Consider the following 21259-nt stretch of genomic DNA (forward strand, 5'->3'; position numbering starts at 1 on the left):
GTGTGTGTCTGCCTGTGTGTGTGCCTGTGTGTGTGTGTGCCTGTGTGTGTGTCTGCCTGTGTGTGTGTATGCCTGTGTGTGTATGTGTGTGCCTGTGTGTCTGCCTGTGTATGTGTGTGTGTGTCTGCCTGTGTGTATGTGTGTGTCTGCCTGTGTGTGTGTGTGTCTGCCTGTGTGTCTGCCTGTGTATGTGTGTGTCTGCGTGTGTGTGTGTGTGTCTGCCTGTGTATGTGTGTGTCTGCGTGTGTGTGTGTGTGTCTGCCTGTGTATGTGTGTGTGTCTGCCTGTGTGTGTCCCTCTCCGTCACCAGAACAATAGATTCTGTACTTGAATGTTTTTTCCTTTCTTGCCTTCCTGCAAGTCGAAGCTGTATCTCTGACACGCCACAGCGCTTTATGCAATTGTATAATCCTTTATGGTTTTCTTGTTGTTGTTGGTTTTTTTACCTTTTGTGTTCTTATCGATGTAAATTGTTGGCGGAACTTTTGTGGAGATGAAAAACTTCTGCTGGAGGAGATTTTCTGTACTTTTTGGACAATGAGATGATTTGTGGGTAGAATTTTGGAAATTCGCTTCTAAGTGCTTTCCAAGTATTTACTTGGCCTTATGTAAATATCATTCTCTCTCGACACTTCAGAAAGGTATGTACAGTATTCAACCTGGAATTGTTGTAAATAAATTATATATTGTTAATTCAACGACTGGATCTCTCACTCGAAACTGTTGCATATTATAATTATATTAAAGTATATGTTCTTCTAAATGTTATAAACATCTGGCTTCAAAGAGGAGAAGCTCTTAAATACTTTGACGTGTTGCGTAACACCGACGATTAACATGTTAAAGCATTTAAAAACATTTAATTAAAAAACCTCACAGAACATATAGATATTGTAAAATTATTTATTTCTACTTTAAGACATGGAAGAGTTCACGTTGTTACAACAGCTGTTTGGTTAGAGGACGACACGTTAGAAAAAACAACAACACACGAGATCATCAACAACAACAACAACATCCGTCAGTATAAAATATTACAGATGTTCATCCTCAGCGTCACGAGATTATATTTAAACGGCCCACAGCGATAATAAAAACTAAAGAAAGAGGACCGGACCCCTTTGTGCTGGACTGGACCCCCGTTACAGGAAGTGAGTCCTGAAGGGAGGAGGAAGAGGACTAGACCCCCGTTACTGGAAGAGAGTCCTGAAGGGAGGAGGAAGAGGACTAGACCCCCGTTACTGGAAGTGAGTCCTGAAGGGAGGAGGAGGACCTGAAGAACTCCAGGTCCAGGTGGACTTGATCCAGACCAGGTCTTCGGTCGTGTGAGTGAACATCCTGACGACCTGCAGGGGTAACAGTGTGGAGCTGAAGGTCTGAGCCTCACATGCTGACACCGGATGGAGGAGTCATGGAGATGACTCTGGAGAGAAGAGGAGGAGAAGAGATGGAGAGGGGGGAGAGAGAGAGGATCTCCCTCTGCAGGTGAAGCTCTCTCGCTCACACCGGAGCGAAGGCGTGACCTTTACACAGAGGCTTGTCCTTCTTGGAGTAGAACGTCTTCCCCTCCAGGTTGATCTGACAGAGCTGGAGAGAGAGAGGGAGAGAGAGAGAGGGAGTGAGGGAGGGAGGGAGGGAGGGAGAGAGAGAAGGAGAGAGAGAAGAAGAAAAAAGCTTGAGGTGGAGGCAGATCTTTCAGTGGGCATTGTGCTGGTCCAGAAGGGAAACAGAGAAGAGACCCTCACCCCCCCACAGAGAGACCCTCACCCCCCCACGGAGCCCACAGCGACTCACCGCGCAGACGAAGCACGTGTCGTGCCAGCTGAAGCCCAACGCCTCCAGGAATCGGTCGCCGGCATCGATCTTAAAGTCACAGCCGTGGCATTTAGTGCCGAACATCTTCTCATAGTCTGCAGGGAGGAGAGGTGACATCATCAGAGTACAGGAGGAGAGGTGACATCATCATAATACAGGAGGAGAGGTGACATCATCAGAGTACAGGAGGAGAGGTGACATCATCAGAGTACAGGAGGAGAGGTGACATCATCAGAGTACAGGAGGAGAGGTGACATCATCATAATAGAGGAAGGAGAGGTGACATCATCAGAGTACAGGAGGAGAGGTGACATCATCAGAGTACAGGAGGAGAGGTGACATCATCATAATACAGGAGGAGAGGTGACATCATCAGAGTACAGGAGGAGAGGTGACATCATCAGAGTACAGGAGGAGAGGTGACATCATCAGAGTACAGGAGGAGAGGTGACATCATCATAATAGAGGAAGGAGAGGTGACATCATCAGAGTACAGGAGGAGAGGTGACATCATCAGAGTACAGGAGGAGAGGTGACATCATCATAATACAGGAAGGAGAGGTGACATCATCAGAGTACAGGAGGAGAGGTGACATCATCAGAGTACAGGAAGGAGAGATGACATCATCAGAGTACAGGAGGAGAGGTGACATCATCATAATACAGGAAGGAGAGATGACATCATCAGAGTACAGGAGGAGAGGTGACATCATCAGAGTACAGGAGGAGAGGTGACATCATCATAATAGAGGAAGGAGAGGTGACATCATCAGAGTACAGGAGGAGAGGTGACATCATCAGAGTACAGGAGGAGAGGTGACATCATCAGAGTACAGGAGGAGAGGTGACATCATCATAATACAGGAAGGAGAGGTGACATCATCAGAGTACAGGAGGAGAGGTGACATCATCATAATAGAGGAAGGAGAGGTGACATCATCAGAGTACAGGAGGAGAGGTGACATCATCAGAGTACAGGAGGAGAGGTGACATCATCAGAGTACAGGAGGAGAGGTGACATCATAATACAGGAAGGAGAGGTGACATCATCAGAGTACAGGAGGAGAGGTGACATCATCATAATAGAGGAAGGAGAGGTGACATCATCAGAGTACAGGAGGAGAGGTGACATCATCATAATACAGGAAGGAGAGGTGACATCATCAGAGTACAGGAGGAGAGGTGACATCATCAGAGTACAGGAAGGAGAGGTGACATCAGAGTACAGGAGGAGAGGTGACATCATCATAATACAGGAAGGAGAGGTGACATCATCAGAGTACAGGAGGAGAGGTGACATCATCATAATACAGGAAGGAGAGGTGACATCATCAGAGTACAGGAGGAGAGGTGACATCATCATAATACAGGAAGGAGAGGTGACATCATCAGAGTACAGGAGGAGAGGTGACATCATCATAATACAGGAAGGAGAGGTGACATCATCAGAGTACAGGAAGGAGAGGTGACATCATCAGAGTACAGGAGGAGAGGTGACATCATCAGAGTACAGGAGGAGAGGTGACATCATCAGAGTACAGGAGGAGAGGTGACATCATCAGAGTACAGGAGGAGAGGTGACATCATCATAATACAGGAAGGAGAGGTGACATCATCAGAGTACAGGAAGGAGAGGTGACATCATCAGAGTACAGGAGGAGAGGTGACATCATAATACAGGAAGGAAAGGTGACATCATCAGAGTACAGGAGGAGAGGTGACATCATCAGAGTACAGGAAGGAGAGGTGACATCATCAGAGTACAGGAAGGATATATATGTATATTATAAATAATATATTTTTTTATATAAATATATTATAAATACGTATATTATATACATATTATAAATACATATAATCTATATTATATATATATAAATAATATATTTGTGTTCTATTTAGATAAAAACAGATATTATATATATATTTATAATACATATTTTATATATATATAAATAATACATATTTTATACACATATATATATAAATAAATAACACAGATTTTATATATAAATATAAATATTTTATAAATAATACATAATATATATGTGAAATTAAGTGAACTGATCTGATTCATGACACTGTAAAGCTGGACACACACACATCATGAGGCCCAGCCTGGTGGAGTGGGGGGGAAGTTGACCTCTTGACCTCTCACCTTTCTCACAGTAGGGCTCTCCCTCCTCCATGTAGAAGGCCTGGTTCCTGATTGCAGACTTGCAGGCTGCACACTTGAAGCACTCGACATGGTAGGTCATCTTCAGGGCGTGCATGATCTCCTGAGGAGGAGAGGTGGTGGTGTCATTAGGTGGCGCTCAGCTGGTGGAGACCAGATCCCTGCAGACCTCTAGCGGCCCTCCTGGCCCCCTCAGGAGGGCCGCTCTCACCCCGGTGATCTTCTTTTTGCACTTGGCACAGTTGGGCGCGTAGCGGCTGTCGTGGCACGCGGTGCAGTAGACGGAGCCCTGCTCCTCGAAGAAGCCGCCCTCGTCCAGCAGCGCCCGGCACTGGGAACACGTGAACTCCTCCGGGTGCCACGAGCGGCCCAGAGCGACCAGGTACCGCCCCCTGGAACACACACACTTTCTTTGTGAATGTTTAGTACGTTTTGGTACATATAATATATATATATTATATAATATATATAGTATGTAATATAATATATTATATAAAAATATATATTATATATATATTATATAATATATAATATATTATATATATTATATTATATACATATATATATTATATATATATATATACATATAACACGTGACATTCAGTGAACAACACACAGAACATCAAATGGTGCTCGTTCCTAGAAAAAGGAATAATAAAGAAGGAATGGGAAATAAGGATGATAATGAATAATTGATTGCAAACAAAATAATTAAATACAAACACAATAAATAATTTAAATAGGCTGAAGAACTAATAATTGTCCGCTCCTGAGTCGTGTTGTGTATTTTATTTACAGACACCTGGTCCTGTTGAGTTCTCCTGGGAACGTTGTAGCTTCACTTGTTTTCAACAGAATAATAAAACCTCCACCATGTTTCTGTGGAACGAGATTCTGATTATTTAAGTCAGTGAACGTCTCAGGGATGAAGAAGCGTCTCCGCCCGGCTGCACCTGTAGAGCCTGAACGCCTCACCGCCTCACCTGATGATCTTGTTGCAGGCGCCGCACAGCGGCGTGCTGCCGCCGTCCTCCGTCTGCTGCGCCGCCGCCTGCAGGATGGAGCTGCGGTTCTGCATGGGCGTGGGCCGGGCCGGCTGCCGGTGCTGCGTCAGCACCGTGCTCGTCTTGTCCGGGCGGAAGCGGTCGGCGAAGTTCGGGTCGGTGACCCACGGCGGCCGAGAGGAAGGACCCGATCCCCCCGACCCCCCCGACCCCGCCGCCTTTGAGCCTGAGGAACCACACACTCGACTTTCAACTATTGCGCAATAGAATACAGTGTATGTTGTAACAGTGTGTGTTGTGACAGTGTGTGTTGTGACAGTGTGTGTTGTGACAGTGTGTGCGTGTGTGTTGTAACAGTGTGTGTTGTAACAGTGTGTGTTGTGACAGTGTGTGCGTGTGTGTTGTAACAGTGTGTGTTGTAACAGTGTGTGTTGTGACAGTGTGTGTTGTGACAGTGTGTGTGTGTGTGTGTGTGTTGTAACAGTGTGTATGTGTGTGTGTGTTGTAACGGTGTGTGTGTGTGTGTGTGTACCGTCATGAGGAGCTGCTGCAGGTGACGGAGTCGGCTGGAGGCTGTGGAGGACATGACTCATTAGAACACACACAAACACACACACACTTCAGGCACCATGGTTACGGCTCAGTGAGCCCCATGTGGGCTACCTGACCGCCGCTCGGAGCCTCAGGTGATCTCCTGCTGTGTGATGAACTTCAGATTAACGTAACGGAATCGACCGGATTAACATGTTAAATAAAAAACACGATAACACAATTGGAATTGATTGAGAGGCCAATTTACACGGCAGCACGAGTCGATCAATCAGCACGAGGCTGATCGATCAGAGCCACAGGTGTGTGTGTGTGTGTGGGGGGGGGGGGGGGGGGGTAACAAAGGGATGCTCTAATGAGAGCAATCAGACCCTGAACGCCTCGCATTGATTCACTCAGCACAAAGTCAGACGACCACTCTGCTGCTCAGAGGATAAAGAAACGCTCCGACGGCTCAACCGTCACGATATAACTATATATACATATAAATGTTTGTATATATATTATATATGTATATATACATATAAATGTTTGTATATATATTATATATACATATAAATGTTTGTAGATTTAAATATATACATATATATATATGTGTATTATATATGTATATATACATATAAATGTTTGTATATATATATATACATATAAATGTTTGTATATTTAAATATATACACACACACATATATATATGCGAAGAGGCTGATGAGAAGGATGGCTGGGGACAGAGAGCCCATGTCAGCCTTCAGGGACCCCCAACAGTACCCTGATCGGCATGCTAACCCTAACCCCACACCCACACACACACACACACACACACACACACACACACACACACACACACACACACACACACACACACACACACACACACACACTCACTCACTCACTCACTCACTCACTCACTCACTCACTCACTCACTCACTCACTCACTCACTCACTCACTCACTCACTCACTCACTCACTCACTCACTCTCTCTCTCTCACTCTCACTCTCTCTCACTCTCTCTCACTCTGCTGAAGGTGCAAATTGGAGAACATCCTCTACAGCTGCTCATTCCCACCTGGATCATGTTTTATTGAAACACACACACACAAACAAACAAACACACACACAGCTCAGCATTATGCAGGCGCACAGTTCCCACTTCACAGACTGCAGACGTCTCCGACTCCACAATAATGTTCCTGAGGAACGTTTCCTTGACATTTCCTGTTTCCTCTGATTTGAGATGCACTTTGTTTTTCTTTGGCTCCTGTGGGACCAGAGCAACGAGGAAGAGGAGGAGGAGGAGGAAGAGGTTGTTGTTGGCAGCTCAACATCCGGCAGAGAAAAGTGTCTCTTGGGTTTAGAGCAGGAAGCCACCGACAGTCAGTCACACTACCAGAACTTATGGACTTACCAACGAGTTAAGAGTCGCACAACATTCATTTACATGTTCAGTTTTCTGTATGTGAATAAAAATCTTAACTTTACTTTGTTTAATGCAATTTACTAATCTCTTTAAAATAGGTAAATAGTTCCCTGTTGCCAAAACACTCATGTCTTCAATATAATAATAATAACAATAACAATAATATTAATAATAACAATAATAATAGAGAGCATGGGGCAGCTTCATTCCTGGCCTACATAAGATATGTTTTATACATAAGTCTGGTTCACACGTTTTACCATGAAACTGTTTCCCTCTCATAAAGAGACTCACTGTGAAAATGTTGGTTTTTTATTGGATATTAAATACTCTTTGATCCTTTCATCCAGGACTAAAGGCTCCTCGCTGAGCGCGTTACGGTCAGGAAACCTGCTTCTACGTCATCGTGTGTCAGTACACGAGTTAAATAAAGAGTTAAAGTCAGCTCAAGAAAGAGAAGAACATCAAGCGTTATCCTTAAGATTGAATAAACAAGAACAGAAACACAGAAGGAAGGACAGAGAAGCAAGAGAGGCTTTTTTTTCCAGATGTTTTATAATTTTGATGACAGCAGAAAAAACAAAAAGTACAGATTTATCTTCCTTTCCTTTCCTAATGGTCGGAGGAGCCTTCGAGAAGAGGGGATCACACACAAACTCTACGGGAGGAAGAACTCAATGAATAGAAACGGGCAGAGAGAGAGAGAGAGACAGAGAGACACAGAGAGAGAGACAGAGAGACAGACAGAGAGAGAGACAGAGAGAGAGAGAGACAGAGAGACAGAGAGACAGAGAGACAGAGAGAGAGAGAGACAGAGAGACAGAGAGAGAGAGAGAGATTAAAGGTCTGAACTTCACAATTAAAGAAGAATAACGCCCCCCCCCTTTAACTTGCACTAGGTCTAAGTAAATATAGATGAGGGCCCCAGACACAAGGGCCCTCAGTGATGACATCATCAGGAGATCTGAGGCTCAGCGTGAAGCTTCCTTTGGGCTTTTGTCATCTACGTTTCTTCTACTTTAGTTTCTTTTCCCCCCCAAACTTCTCCTTCACCTCGTCTCTATCCCAAAGGTGAATCGGTTCACCGCCTTCGGACGCTCGGCCATCTTCACGTGGCGCCATCGCCGGCGGGCTGCGCGCCCCGCGATGGCGCCCGGGATGCGGCGGCTCAGGACTTGATGTTGAGGGAGCGGGCGGAGCGGTCGTGGTGCCAGTCCCTCAGACGGGCGTAACGGGGACTCTGGATCTCAGTGAGGAACTTTTCCCTGAGCGAAGGCGGCAGACGTGAAACAGAGATGGAAGGAAAAGAGAACGGAGACAAACGAGGAGCAGGAAGTGAGGAATGAAACGATGAAACGCCAAAGAGGTGCAAGACGGGCCTGGGAGGCAAAGACTAGAGTGAAAGAAAAGTTCCCCTTGTTGGAGATATGCTAGTTCACTTTGTCAAGAGTTATATGAGAAGATTGACTCCTAAATACAGCTAGAAGCCAAGTAGCCTAGCTTAGCACAGGAAACAGCTAGCCTGGCTCAGTCGCTAACGCTAGCACGTTTCATCCTGGTTAATTAAACTGAACTATGAAGTGTGAACATAAAGAATGTAATGACATCTTAGTGGGGCCATTTTCCAGAGTCTCTGCTGGTTGTCTAGCAACCTCGTGGTGTGGACGAGACATGCTAGCCGTTTCCCGTCTTTATGCTAAGCTAAGATAACTGGCGGCTGGGATAGGCTACGAACACGGGGAACATCAAACATCCAGGAAAACAAAGCACATTCACCCAAATGTTCAATTCCTTAGAATAAAATCAACAATAATCCTAAGGATGTAAATTCACACCACACAATATTTAAAGCAGCAACGTTATCGGTTAAAAACTTGAATTTCTGAAAAAGTTGCCAAACGACTTCCGCATGCAAACAAACGCACAAACACTGGAGACCAGAAGGTAAACGACGCAACTCCACAAACACGTGTTTACCTGGACCTCTTCATGATCTCATCATCTGGGTCCTGCACTGAGGGATCCAGGAGAGAGACACACGTTAGCATCTATAGCCATAATGATGGAGACACACGTTAGCATCTATAGCCATAATGATGGAGACACACGTTAGCATCTATAGCCCTCATGATGGACACACGTTAGCATCTATAGCCATAATGATGGACACACGTTAGCATCTATAGCCCTCATGATGGACACACGTTAGCATCTATAGCCCTCATGATGGACACACGTTAGCATCTATAGCCATAATGATGGAGACACACGTTAGCATCTATAGCCATAATGATGGACACACGTTAGCATCTATAGCCCTCATGATGGACACACGTTAGCATCTATAGCCATAATGATGGACACACGTTAGCATCTATAGCCCTCATGATGGAGACACACGTTAGCATCTATAGCCATAATGATGGAGATACACGTTAGCATCTATAGCCCTCATGATAGAGACACACGTTAGCATCTATAGCCCTCATGATGGACACACGTTAGCATCTATAGCCCTCATGATGGACACACGTTAGCATCTATAGCCCTCATGATGGAGACACACGTTAGCATCTATAGCCCTCATGATGGACACACGTTAGCATCTATAGCCATAATGATGGACACACGTTAGCATCTATAGCCCTCATGATGGAGACACACGTTAGCATCTATAGCCCTCATGATGGAGACACGTTAGCATCTATAGCCCTCATGATGGAGACACACGTTAGCATCTATAGCCCTCATGATGGAGACACGTTAGCATCTATAGCCCTCATGATGGAGACACACGTTAGCATCTATAGCCCTCATGATGGAGACACACGTTAGCATCTAGAGCCATAATGATGGACACACGTTAGCATCTATAGCCATAATGATGGACACACGTTAGCATCTATAGCCCTCATGATGGAGACACACGTTAGCATCTATAGCCCTCATGATGGAGACACACGTTAGCATCTATAGCCCTCATGATGGACACACGTTAGCATCTATAGCCCTCATGATGGACACACGTTAGCATCTATAGCCATAATGATGGACACACGTTAGCATCTATAGCCCTCATGATGGAGACACACGTTAGCATCTATAGCCCTCATGATGGAGACACGTTAGCATCTATAGCCCTCATGATGGAGACACACGTTAGCATCTATAGCCCTCATGATGGAGACACATGTTAGCATCTATAGCCCTCATGATGGACACACGTTAGCATCTATAGCCCTCATGATGGAGACACACGTTAGCATCTATAGCCCTCATGATGGACACACGTTAGCATCTATAGCCCTCATGATGGAGACACACATTAGCATCTATAGCCCTCATGATGGAGACACACGTTAGCATCTATAGCCCTCATGATGGACACACGTTAGCATCTATAGCCCTCATGATGGAGACACGTTAGCATCTATAGCCCTCATGATGGAGACACACGTTAGCATCTATAGCCCTCATGATGGAGACACACGTTAGCATCTATAGCCCTCATGATGGACACACGTTAGCATCTATAGCCCTCATGATGGAGACACACGTTAGCATATATAGCCCTCATGATGGAGACACACGTTAGCATCTATAGTCCTCATGATGGAGACACGTTAGCATCTATAGCCCTCATGATGGACACACGTTAGCATATATAGCCCTCATGATGGAGACACACGTTAGCATCTATAGCCCTCATGATGGACACACGTTAGCATCTATAGCCCTCATGATGGAGACACGTTAGCATCTATAGCCCTCATGATGGAGACACACGTTAGCATCTATAGCCCTCATGATGGAGACACACGTTAGCATCTATAGCCCTCATGATGGAGACACACGTTAGCATCTATAGCCCTCATGATGGACACACGTTAGCATCTATAGCCCTCATGATAGAGACACGTTAGCATCTATAGCCCTCATGATAGAGACACACGTTAGCATCTATAGCCCTCATGATGGACACACGTTAGCATCTATAGTCCTCATGATGGAGACACACGTTAGCATCTATAGCCCTCATGATGGAGACACACGTTAGCATCTATAGCCATAATGATGGAGACACACGTTAGCATCTATAGCCATAATGATGGAGACACACGTTAGCATCTATAGCCCTCATGATGGACACACGTTAGCATCTATAGTCCTCATGATGGAGACACACGTTAGCATCTATAGCCCTCATGATGGAGGCACACGTTAGCATCTATAGTCCTCATGATGGAGACACGTTAGCATCTATAGCCCTCATGATGGAGACACACGTTAGCATCTATAGCCCTCATGATGGAGACACACGTTAGCATCTATAGCCCTCATGATGGAGATACACGTTAGCATCTATAGCCCTCATGATGGAGACACGTTAGCATCTATAGCCCTCATGATGGAGACACACGTTAGCATCTATAGCCCTCATGATGGAGACACACGTTAGCATCTATAGCCCTCATGATGGAGACACACGTTAGCATCTATAGTCCTCATGATGGAGACACGTTAGCATCTATAGTCCTCATGATGGAGACACGTTAGCATCTATAGTCCTAATGATGGAGACACACGTTAGCATCTATAGCCCTCATGATGGAGACACGTTAGCATCTATAGCCCTCATGATGGAGACACACGTTAGCATCTATAGCCCTCATGATGGAGACACACGTTAGCATCTATAGCCCTCATGATGGACACACGTTAGCATCTATAGCCCTCATGATGGAGACACACGTTAGCATATATAGCCCTCATGATGGAGACACACGTTAGCATCTATAGCCCTCATGATGGACACACGTTAGCATATATAGCCCTCATGATGGAGACACACGTTAGCATCTATAGCCCTCATGATGGACACACGTTAGCATCTATAGCCCTCATGATGGAGACACGTTAGCATCTATAGCCCTCATGATGGAGACACATGTTAGCATCTATAGCCCTCATGATGGAGACACACGTTAGCATCTATAGCCCTCATGATGGAGACACACGTTAGCATCTATAGCCCTCATGATGGACACACGTTAGCATCTATAGCCCTCATGATAGAGACACGTTAGCATCTATAGCCCTCATGATAGAGACACACGTTAGCATCTATAGCCCTCATGATGGAGACACACGTTAGCATCTATAGCCCTCATGATGGAGACACACGTTAGCATCTATAGCCCTCATGATGGACACACGTTAGCATCTATAGCCCTCATGATGGAGACACACGTTAGCATCTATAGCCCTCATGATGGAGACACACGTTAGCATCTATAGCCCTCATGATGGACACACGTTAGCATCTATAGTCCTCATGATGGAGACACACGTTAGCATCTATAGCCCTCATGATGGAGACACACGTTAGCATCTATAGCCATAATGATGGAGACACACGTTAGCATCTATAGCCATAATGATGGAGACACACGTTAGCATCTATAGCCCTCATGATGGAGGCACACGTTAGCATCTATAGTCCTCATGATGGAGACACGTTAGCATCTATAGCCCTCATGATGGAGACACACGTTAGCATCTATAGCCCTCATGATGGAGACACACGTTAGCATCTATAGCCCTCATGATGGAGACACACGTTAGCATCTATAGCCCTCATGATGGAGACACGTTAGCATCTATAGCCCTCATGATGGAGACACACGTTAGCATCTATAGCCCTCATGATGGAGACACACGTTAGCATCTATAGCCCTCATGATGGAGACACACGTTAGCATCTATAGCCCTCATGATGGAGACACACGTTAGCATCTATAGCCCTCATGATGGAGACACGTTAGCATCTATAGTCCTCATGATGGAGACACACGTTAGCATCTATAGCCCTCATGATGGAGACACACGTTAGCATCTATAGCCCTCATGATGGAGACACACGTTAGCATCTATAGTCCTCATGATGGAGACACACGTTAGCATCTATAGCCCTCATGATGGAGACACGTTAGCATCTATAGCCCTCATGATGGAGACACACGTTAGCATCTATAGCCCTCATGATGGACACACGTTAGCATCTATAGTCCTCATGATGGAGACACACGTTAGCATCTATAGCCCTCATGATGGACACACGTTAGCATCTATAGCCCTCATGATGGAGACACACGTTAGCATCTATAGCCCTCATGATGGAGACACACGTTAGCATCTATAGCCCTCATGATGGACACACGTTAGCATCTATAGCCCTCATGATGGAGACACGTTAGCATCTATAGCCATAATGATGGACACACGTTAGCATCTATAGCCCTCATGATGGACACACGTTAGCATCTATAGCCCTCATGATGGAGACACACGTTAGCATCTATAGCCCTCATGATGGACACACGTTAGCATCTATAGTCCTCATGATGGAGACACACGTTAGCATCTATAGCCCTCATGATGGAGACACGTTAGCATCTATAGCCCTCATGATGGAGACACGTTAGCATCTATAGCCCTCATGATGGAGACACACGTTAGCATCTATAGCCCTCATGATGGAGACACACGTTAGCATCTATAGCCCTCATGATGGAGACACGTTAGCATCTATAGCCCTCATGATGGACACACGTTAGCATCTATAGCCCTCATGATGGAGACACGTTAGCATCTATAGCCCTCATGATGGAGACACACGTTAGCATCTATAGCCATAATGATGGAGACACACGTTAGCATCTATAGTCCTCATGATGGAGACACGTTAGCATCTATAGCCCTCATGATGGACACACGTTAGCATCTATAGTCCTCATGATGGAGACACACGTTAGCATCTATAGCCCTCATGATGGAGACACACGTTAGCATCTATAGCCCTCATGATGGAGACACACGTTAGCATCTATAGCCCTCATGATGGAGACACACGTTAGCATCTATAGCCCTCATGATGGAGACACACGTTAGCATCTATAGCCCTCATGATGGACACACGTTAGCATCTATAGCCCTCATGATAGAGACACGTTAGCATCTATAGCCCTCATGATAGAGACACACGTTAGCATCTATAGCCCTCATGATGGAGACACACGTTAGCATCTATAGCCCTCATGATGGAGACACACGTTAGCATCTATAGCCCTCATGATAGAGACACACGTTAGCATCTATAGCCCTCATGATGGAGACACACGTTAGCATCTATAGCCCTCATGATGGAGACACACGTTAGCATCTATAGCCCTCATGATGGAGGCACACGTTAGCATCTATAGCCCTCATGATAGAGACACGTTAGCATCTATAGCCCTCATGATGGAGACACACGTTAGCATCTATAGCCCTCTGGTCCTCAGGTTACAGTCATGAGAATAAAGACAGAGAGAAAGTATCACTCCGTTATCCACGTGTCACGATGAGCGGATCACAGGAGAACTGCCACAGGCCTCTGGGCTCTCACTCTCTGGGCTCTCACTCTGTGGGCTCTCACTCTGTGGGCTCTCACTCTGTGGGCTCTCACTCTGTGGGCTCTCACTCTGGGCTCTCACTCTCTGGGCTCTCACTCTCTGGGCTCTCACTCTCTGGGCTCTCACTCTCTGGGCTCTCACTCTCTGGGCTCTCACTCTGGGCCTCACCTCTGGGCCTCACCTCTGGGCTCTCACCTCTGGGCTCTCACCTCTGGGCTCTCACCTCTGGGCCTCACCTCTGGGCTCTCACCTCTGGGCTCTCACCTCTGGGCCTCACCTCTGGGCCTCACCTCTGGGCCTCACCTCTGGGCTCTCACCTCTGGGCCTCACCTCTGGGCCTCACCTCTGGGCTCTCACCTCTGGGCTCTCACTCTGGGCTCTCACCTCTGGGCTCTCACCTCTGGGCTCTCACCTCTGGGCCTCACCTCTGGGCTCTCACCTCTGGGCCTCACCTCTGGGCCTCACCTCTGGGCTCTCACCTCTGGGCCTCACCTCTGGGCCTCACCTCTGGGCTCTCACCTCTGGGCCTCACCTCTGGGCTCTCACCTCTGGGCTCTCACCTCTGGGCCTCACCTCTGGGCTCTCACCTCTGGGCCTCACCTCTGGGCTCTCACCTCTGGGCCTCACTCTGGGCTCTCACCCTGGGCCTCACCTCTGGGCTCTCACCTCTGGCCTCACTCTGGGCCTCACCTCTGGGCTCTCACCTGTGGGCTCTCACCTGTGGGCTCTCACTCTGGGCTCTCACTCTGGGCCTCACCTCTGGGCTCACTCTGGGCCTCACCTGGGCCTCACCTCTGGGCCTCACCTCTGGGCTCTCACCTCTCTGGGCTCTCACCTCTGGGCTCTCACTCTCTGGGCTCTCACCTCTGGGCTCTCACCTCTGGGCTCACTCTGGGCCTCACTCCTGGGCTCTCACTCCTGGGCTCTCACCTGGGCTCTCACCTCTGGGCCTCACCTCTGGGCTCTCACTCTCTGGGCTCTCACCTCTGGGCTCTCACTCTGGGCTCTCACCTCTGGGCTCTCACCTCTGGGCCTCACCTCTGGGCTCTCACTCTCTGGGCCTCACCTCTGGGCCTCACCTCTGGGCCTCACTCCTGGGCCTCACCTCTGGGCTCTCACTCTCTGGGCTCTCCCTCTCTGGGCCCTCACTCTCTGGGCTCTCACTCTCTGGCCTCTCACCTCTGGGCCTCACCTCTGGGCTCTCACCTCTGGGCTCTCACCTCTGGGCTCTCACCTCTGGGCCTCACCTCTGGGCCTCACCTCTGGCCTCACCTCTGGGCCTCACCTCTGGGCACTCACTCTCTGGGCTCTCACTCTCTGGGCTCTCACTCTCTGGGCTCTCACTCTCTGGGCTCTCACTCTCTGGGCTCTCACTCTCTGGGCTCTCACTCTCTGGGCTCTCACTCTCTGGGCTACGCCAGACCTGGCCCCAGACTTACTGAAGTCGGTGCCCGTGAGCTGGGCCAGGATGCGGAAGGACCTGGACTGGGTGGTGCCGGTGCGGGGCTGCCAGTCCTCCGTGTCCTGGATCAGCCTCTTCTTGCTGCGGTCGTTGGGGATGAAACAAGGCAGGTTCTCCATCCTGAGGCCGTGCCTGTACACACACACACCCAGCTTAGCTCACGGCAGGCGGGTCAACACAAACCCAACAAGCGCCCGCTCACACCGGCTAGGTACCACGACCTTGGAGACAGAGGACATCCTGGACATGCAACTCTCAGCATCACGGCCACTCAATAAGCGAGCTAGATCCATTACTTAGATTCCTCCCGGGGACACTACGCACGCTCATAAAGGGACATTAGAGACGGTATTTATAACCGTCGTTAGAATCAATAGCAGAAAGCTGCTAGTCTGTGGGAACACTTTACTGTGTTTTAAGGCTTTTATTCTGCTGAGCAACTCAGAAGCAGAACAAAGGAGCGCCTTCCGTGTCAACTGCAGCATGCAATCATCATAAAGCGAGAGGAGGATGGAGATGAATGCGGCTAATGAAACCGAAGAGCAGCAGCTCCTCCACGTCTACACGGCCACACGAGCCAATCAGCCGGCATGCAGCCGGCATGCAGCCGCCCTTACTTGGACTCATCGCCAGAGTAAGTCGCTTCTCCCCTGCAGAATAAAGATTGAATAGATTGAATAAAGATGTCAGAGGAGAGACAGGAGACATGAATATCAAGAGAGATGAACAGGCGTGTTGACGAGTTAAGAGTCTTTAGACGTTGAGATACTCAATTATTAGGGTCCGAGCGACAGACAAAGTCTGTCCGAGAGGACCCTATTGAAATTGTTAGGGGTATTATTATTCTTCTGGATTTTTATTTTTCCTCTTTGACCGCATATTGGGGGTACACTCACCAAATTTGGCAAGCTTGTCAGGCTTGGTGAAAATAGACGATGGACACTGACCTCGAAATTCGGCTTTCAAAAATTGCTCTCTAGCGCCACCTGGAAGTTTGACCGGCGACGCCCCTCACCCAGTATGTTCAAATGACTAGCATTTTTTTTTTCCAAGTCCACTTGGACCTCCTCTACAAAAAAGCCTCTCAGGACCCTAAGCTCCGCCTACTTAAATTTTCCGCCATATTTTATTTTGTGAAAAACACATCAGAGGCGTTTGCTCCGACATACGGGGTCCAATTCATACCAAACCTATTGGAGATAATGATCATGGAAGCTATATCATCTAAGATCTATCATCTTTTTTCAAATATATTATTGTGGTAAGCATCTATGGCCGAACGAACATTTTAGGGGCGTGTCCTGTTTTGTAATGCTCATAACTTCAACACTATTGGGGAAAAAAATAACAGACTGTCAGGATATGTGCAGAATGGAGCCTGAAACATTCACAGCAAATTTCGTGCAATTTGAACCGTAGGGGGCGCTACAATAATTCACCAAAGTTGGCCGTTTTTGGCGTTTTTTGGCGTTTTTTGCTTGATTTGGCCATTTTCCACTTTTTCCCCTTCGATTATTTCTCCCACAAAACGCCAACAGAATCGGCTAAAAATCAGTTTTATAGAATCTCAAGACTTGAATAATGAACACTGTGAAAAAAACCGGACTTTTCGTCGGTAGGAAATTGACGTTTTTTTACTGCCAATAATTGTGTACTTTCTGTGATTTCTTTATGCTAAAAACTATTGCTTAAACTCATCCAATACTTCCCAGAAAAATCAGGCGTGATGCCAGTCAAAGCCTGAACACATTCACACGAAGAAACAAGCACATTTCTTCCAGGAACACCTATTGATCACCTATTGAAAAGTAAAATAACCATAATTTATTCACTTTCACGATAATCTTACCCCCTACAGCTGATGCAATTACATCTAATCAGTGGTACAGAGCAATAGGTGCTTGCCTATTGACACAGACCTGTTTTTGATTCCAGGCTAAGGCAAAAATAATGTTATCTGGGTTTTTTCTACACTTCACTTATAGACATATGATGCATGAATATGTTCACGTAGTTAAAGCGCCACCTAGTGGCTCAACTGGACTTCCTTCAGTCCGCCCCAAATTTTTCTGCCCAAAATAATGTGAGCGCCTACGGCTGCCTGTAATCCAGCTGGCTCATAGCTCACCGTGATAAGTGTTGGACTGGACACCCAGAGATGCGTGATCGATTCCAAGACAAGGCAGCTTTTTTTCATCACTTTTTTTTTTTACATTGAATTTACATGACGTGGTCTATACTTCACGTAGGGACACATGACGCATGAATATGTTCACGTAGTTAAAGCGCCACCTAGTGGCTGAACTGGACTTTGTCGAATCCGCCCCAAACTTGTCGCGCTCGTTACAAGTCGCGGCCCGAGTCGAGTCCGACCGGCGCGCCCGCGTCTTCGGCCTGGCGGGCCGGCGTCCCGCCGGCTCCCCCGACCGGCGCGGGTGAGCGAGGACCCGTTCGACGCTGCTTGCAGCTTTAATTCAGTTTGACTTGTTTACTAGAAAACAGCTGATTGACTTTGGAGAGCAGAGGTTTCCATTAGAGACGGAAAAACAAGTATCAACATCTGTTGATGTCGTTTCCTCTAGACTTTGACTTTTTCTTGTAAATTATTGGATGATTTTAAGTTAAGCAATTGAAATATAAAATATTAATATTCTATTCATCAGAAATGCTCCCAGCCAGTAAACAGATAGAACCACGAGGTCACAGGGGAGAGGTGTTTTGTGAGAGGGAAAATAAACAAGCAAATGTTATTTTCTCTGGACGGCGACAGAAAGAATAAATATACTAACTTGTCAAGAGCTTCCATCTGTTCATTTAAAGGAAATAGAAACAGAAAGGATCAGAGTTCAGCTTCACGCTGAAGAACAACAACAAACATCAATAATGTTCATCACTAATGCTGCAGGCTGCAAAACACGTGCACAAGTCATGCAGTTAGTCACAGGCGGACAGGAGCACTGCATTGTGGGTAAAGTTATCCATCATCTCCCTGACCCAAGATGACCCCAAACACTCAGGTCACCCACGGCTCCTCGCTCTGCTGAGTGATGAAGAGGATGAGATCATGAGATGATGAGATCATGAGATGATGAGATCATGAGATGATGAGAGGATGAGATCATGAGAGGATGAGATCATGAGATCATGATCACCCAGAAAGAAAGATCTGATCCTAGTTTCTCGAGCTCTAAAACTGATCCACCACCATGTGGACCCTCTCCAGAGAACCTCCAGAGAACCTTCAGAAACATGTGGAACCACGACCCTCTCAGACCACTACCCTCAAAGACCATGACCCTCAAGGACCAAGACCCTCAAAGACCACGACCCTCCATGACCACTACCCTCAAGGACCACGACCCTCAAGGACCACAACCCTCAAGGACCACGACCCTCAAAGACCACGACCCTCAAAGACCACGACCCTCAAAGACCACGACCCTCAAAGACCACGACTCTCAAAGACCACGACCCTCAAGGACCACGACCCTCAAGGGCCACTACCCTCAAGGACCAAGACCCTCAAGGACCACTACCCTCAAGGGCCACTACCCTCAAGGACCAAGACCCTCAAGGACCACTACCCTCAATGACCACTACCCTCAAGGACCAAGACCCTCAAGGACCACAACCCTCAAGGACCACGACCATCAAAGACCACGACCCTCAATGAGCACTACCCTCAAAGACCAAGACCCTCAAGGACCACGACCCTCTAAGACAACTACCCTCAATGACCACTACCCTCAAGGACCATGACCCTCTAAGACCACTACCCTCAATGACCACTACCCTCAAGGACCATGACCCTCTAAGACCACTACCCTCAAGGACCATGACCCTCTAAGACCAAAACCAAGACCACTTCACACCAGACTCGCATTTTCTTGGTTCCTGGATTCCTTGTACAACTGGTCCAGACCTGGAGGACTTCTACATGTGTTAGTGATCCCCGCAGTGAGAGTGTGGTGCTGGGATCAATAACTTAAGTTTAATACACAGCAGCTTTACACAAAGTGAACGTGTTTTTAAATAATTTACCACCAAAAAGATCAGAAGACAAAATGTATCAATAAAGTTTTCAAGGAACCTAAGAGATGAAGTGAAGACGTGTGAGGAAAGGCCGAGCTTAAAGACACAGAACCATGATTCACTTAAATAAATAAGAATTCCGAGCAGACGTGTAATCAATGCAATATAATAAAGACGAACCGAAGGGACAGCGAGATGTCAAATGATGAATATTTTAAACACGGCTTCTAATAGTGCACTTTGAAAATCCATTCTTACATTTTTTTTACTTCATAATATTGACTTTATAAGCCAGAGACGAGCACCAATCACAGAGGATCAATAACCCATCAGCTGGAACAGGTGGATGGATTTTAAAGAAATTATACATTCTTCATACATATACACACATATATATGTACATATACACATATATATACATATATATATATATATGTGTGTATATATATATATACACATACAAATATATATACATGTGTGTATATATATACACATATATATGTGTCATATATATATATACACACACACGTATGTATTTATACATACACATATATATATATATATAGTGAGGATGACGGGGATAAAAGAAAAAGATGTAAACCAAAATTTAATGGAGTTCAGAAATAGACAACCCAAACTAATTATACAGATTTTACAAGGCCATAAAACGTTGACTGATTATATCGAGACATCCGTCACTAAACTCTGTAAAACAGGTTTCATCATCCGAAAAACGAGCTGAATTGCCGACGTCGGCAAAGTGCCGCCCTCCGCCGGCGGAGCGTTCGCCCTCAGCCATAAAACAAGAGGCGGGATGGTGGAGGCTTGTTGTGACGCATCACCTGCCGAGTGTCGCCTGCTGAGTGCGGTCCACCTACCCGTTGTGTGGCGGCTGCGCGCCGCGGTTAGCTTTGGGCGAGTAGGCCACGGGTTTAACGGCCGGGTTGCCACCAGCTGCTGAAAACGGCCTCGCCATCTTGTTAATGGTGGAGCTCGGAGCAAAGGAGTACTTTGGCTGCACGGAGGCCGGAGCCAGTGAGTCCTGTGGGGGGGGGGGGGTGCAGCACACAACATGCAGTAAGACACTCCGGATGCACAGTGAAGGTCCTCCTGCTGCTGCACGAGCCAGAGCTCCATATTTAGGAAGATTCCAGCGCAGAACAATATGTTCATTAAGCCCGAGGCTCGGTGCAGCCCGAGGCTCCGGCCCGAGGCTCGGTGCAGCCCGAGGCTCGGTGCAGCCCGAGGCTCCGGCCCGCGGCTCGGTGCAGCCCGAGGCTCGGTGCAGCCCGAGGCTCGGTGCAGCCCGAGGCTCCGGCCCGCGGCTCGGTGCAGCCCGAGGCTCCGGCCC

The 21259-nt window shown here is 47.0% G+C and overlaps 1 protein-coding gene across 1 annotated transcript in view; it reads right to left on the reverse strand.

Moving 5' to 3' along the window:
- Positions 1 to 889: 889 nt before the first annotated feature.
- pdlim7 (PDZ and LIM domain 7) overlaps positions 890 to 21259 on the reverse strand; it is a 34658-nt gene continuing 14288 nt past the window's right edge. Inside the window, exons 5-11 of the mRNA XM_056438669.1 lie at positions 20787 to 20950; positions 5528 to 5568; positions 4975 to 5221; positions 4203 to 4383; positions 3974 to 4094; positions 1795 to 1910; positions 890 to 1587 (exon numbers count right to left, since the gene is read on the reverse strand). Coding sequence (XP_056294644.1) covers positions 1501 to 1587; positions 1795 to 1910; positions 3974 to 4094; positions 4203 to 4383; positions 4975 to 5221; positions 5528 to 5568; positions 20787 to 20950 — 957 coding nt within the window. The 3' untranslated portion in view covers positions 890 to 1500. The remainder of the gene's footprint in view (positions 1588 to 1794; positions 1911 to 3973; positions 4095 to 4202; positions 4384 to 4974; positions 5222 to 5527; positions 5569 to 20786; positions 20951 to 21259) is intronic.

The sequence above is a fragment of the Pseudoliparis swirei genome, chromosome 19 (assembly GCF_029220125.1).
Source record: "Pseudoliparis swirei isolate HS2019 ecotype Mariana Trench chromosome 19, NWPU_hadal_v1, whole genome shotgun sequence".
Taxonomy (NCBI): Eukaryota; Metazoa; Chordata; class Actinopteri; order Perciformes; family Liparidae; genus Pseudoliparis; species Pseudoliparis swirei.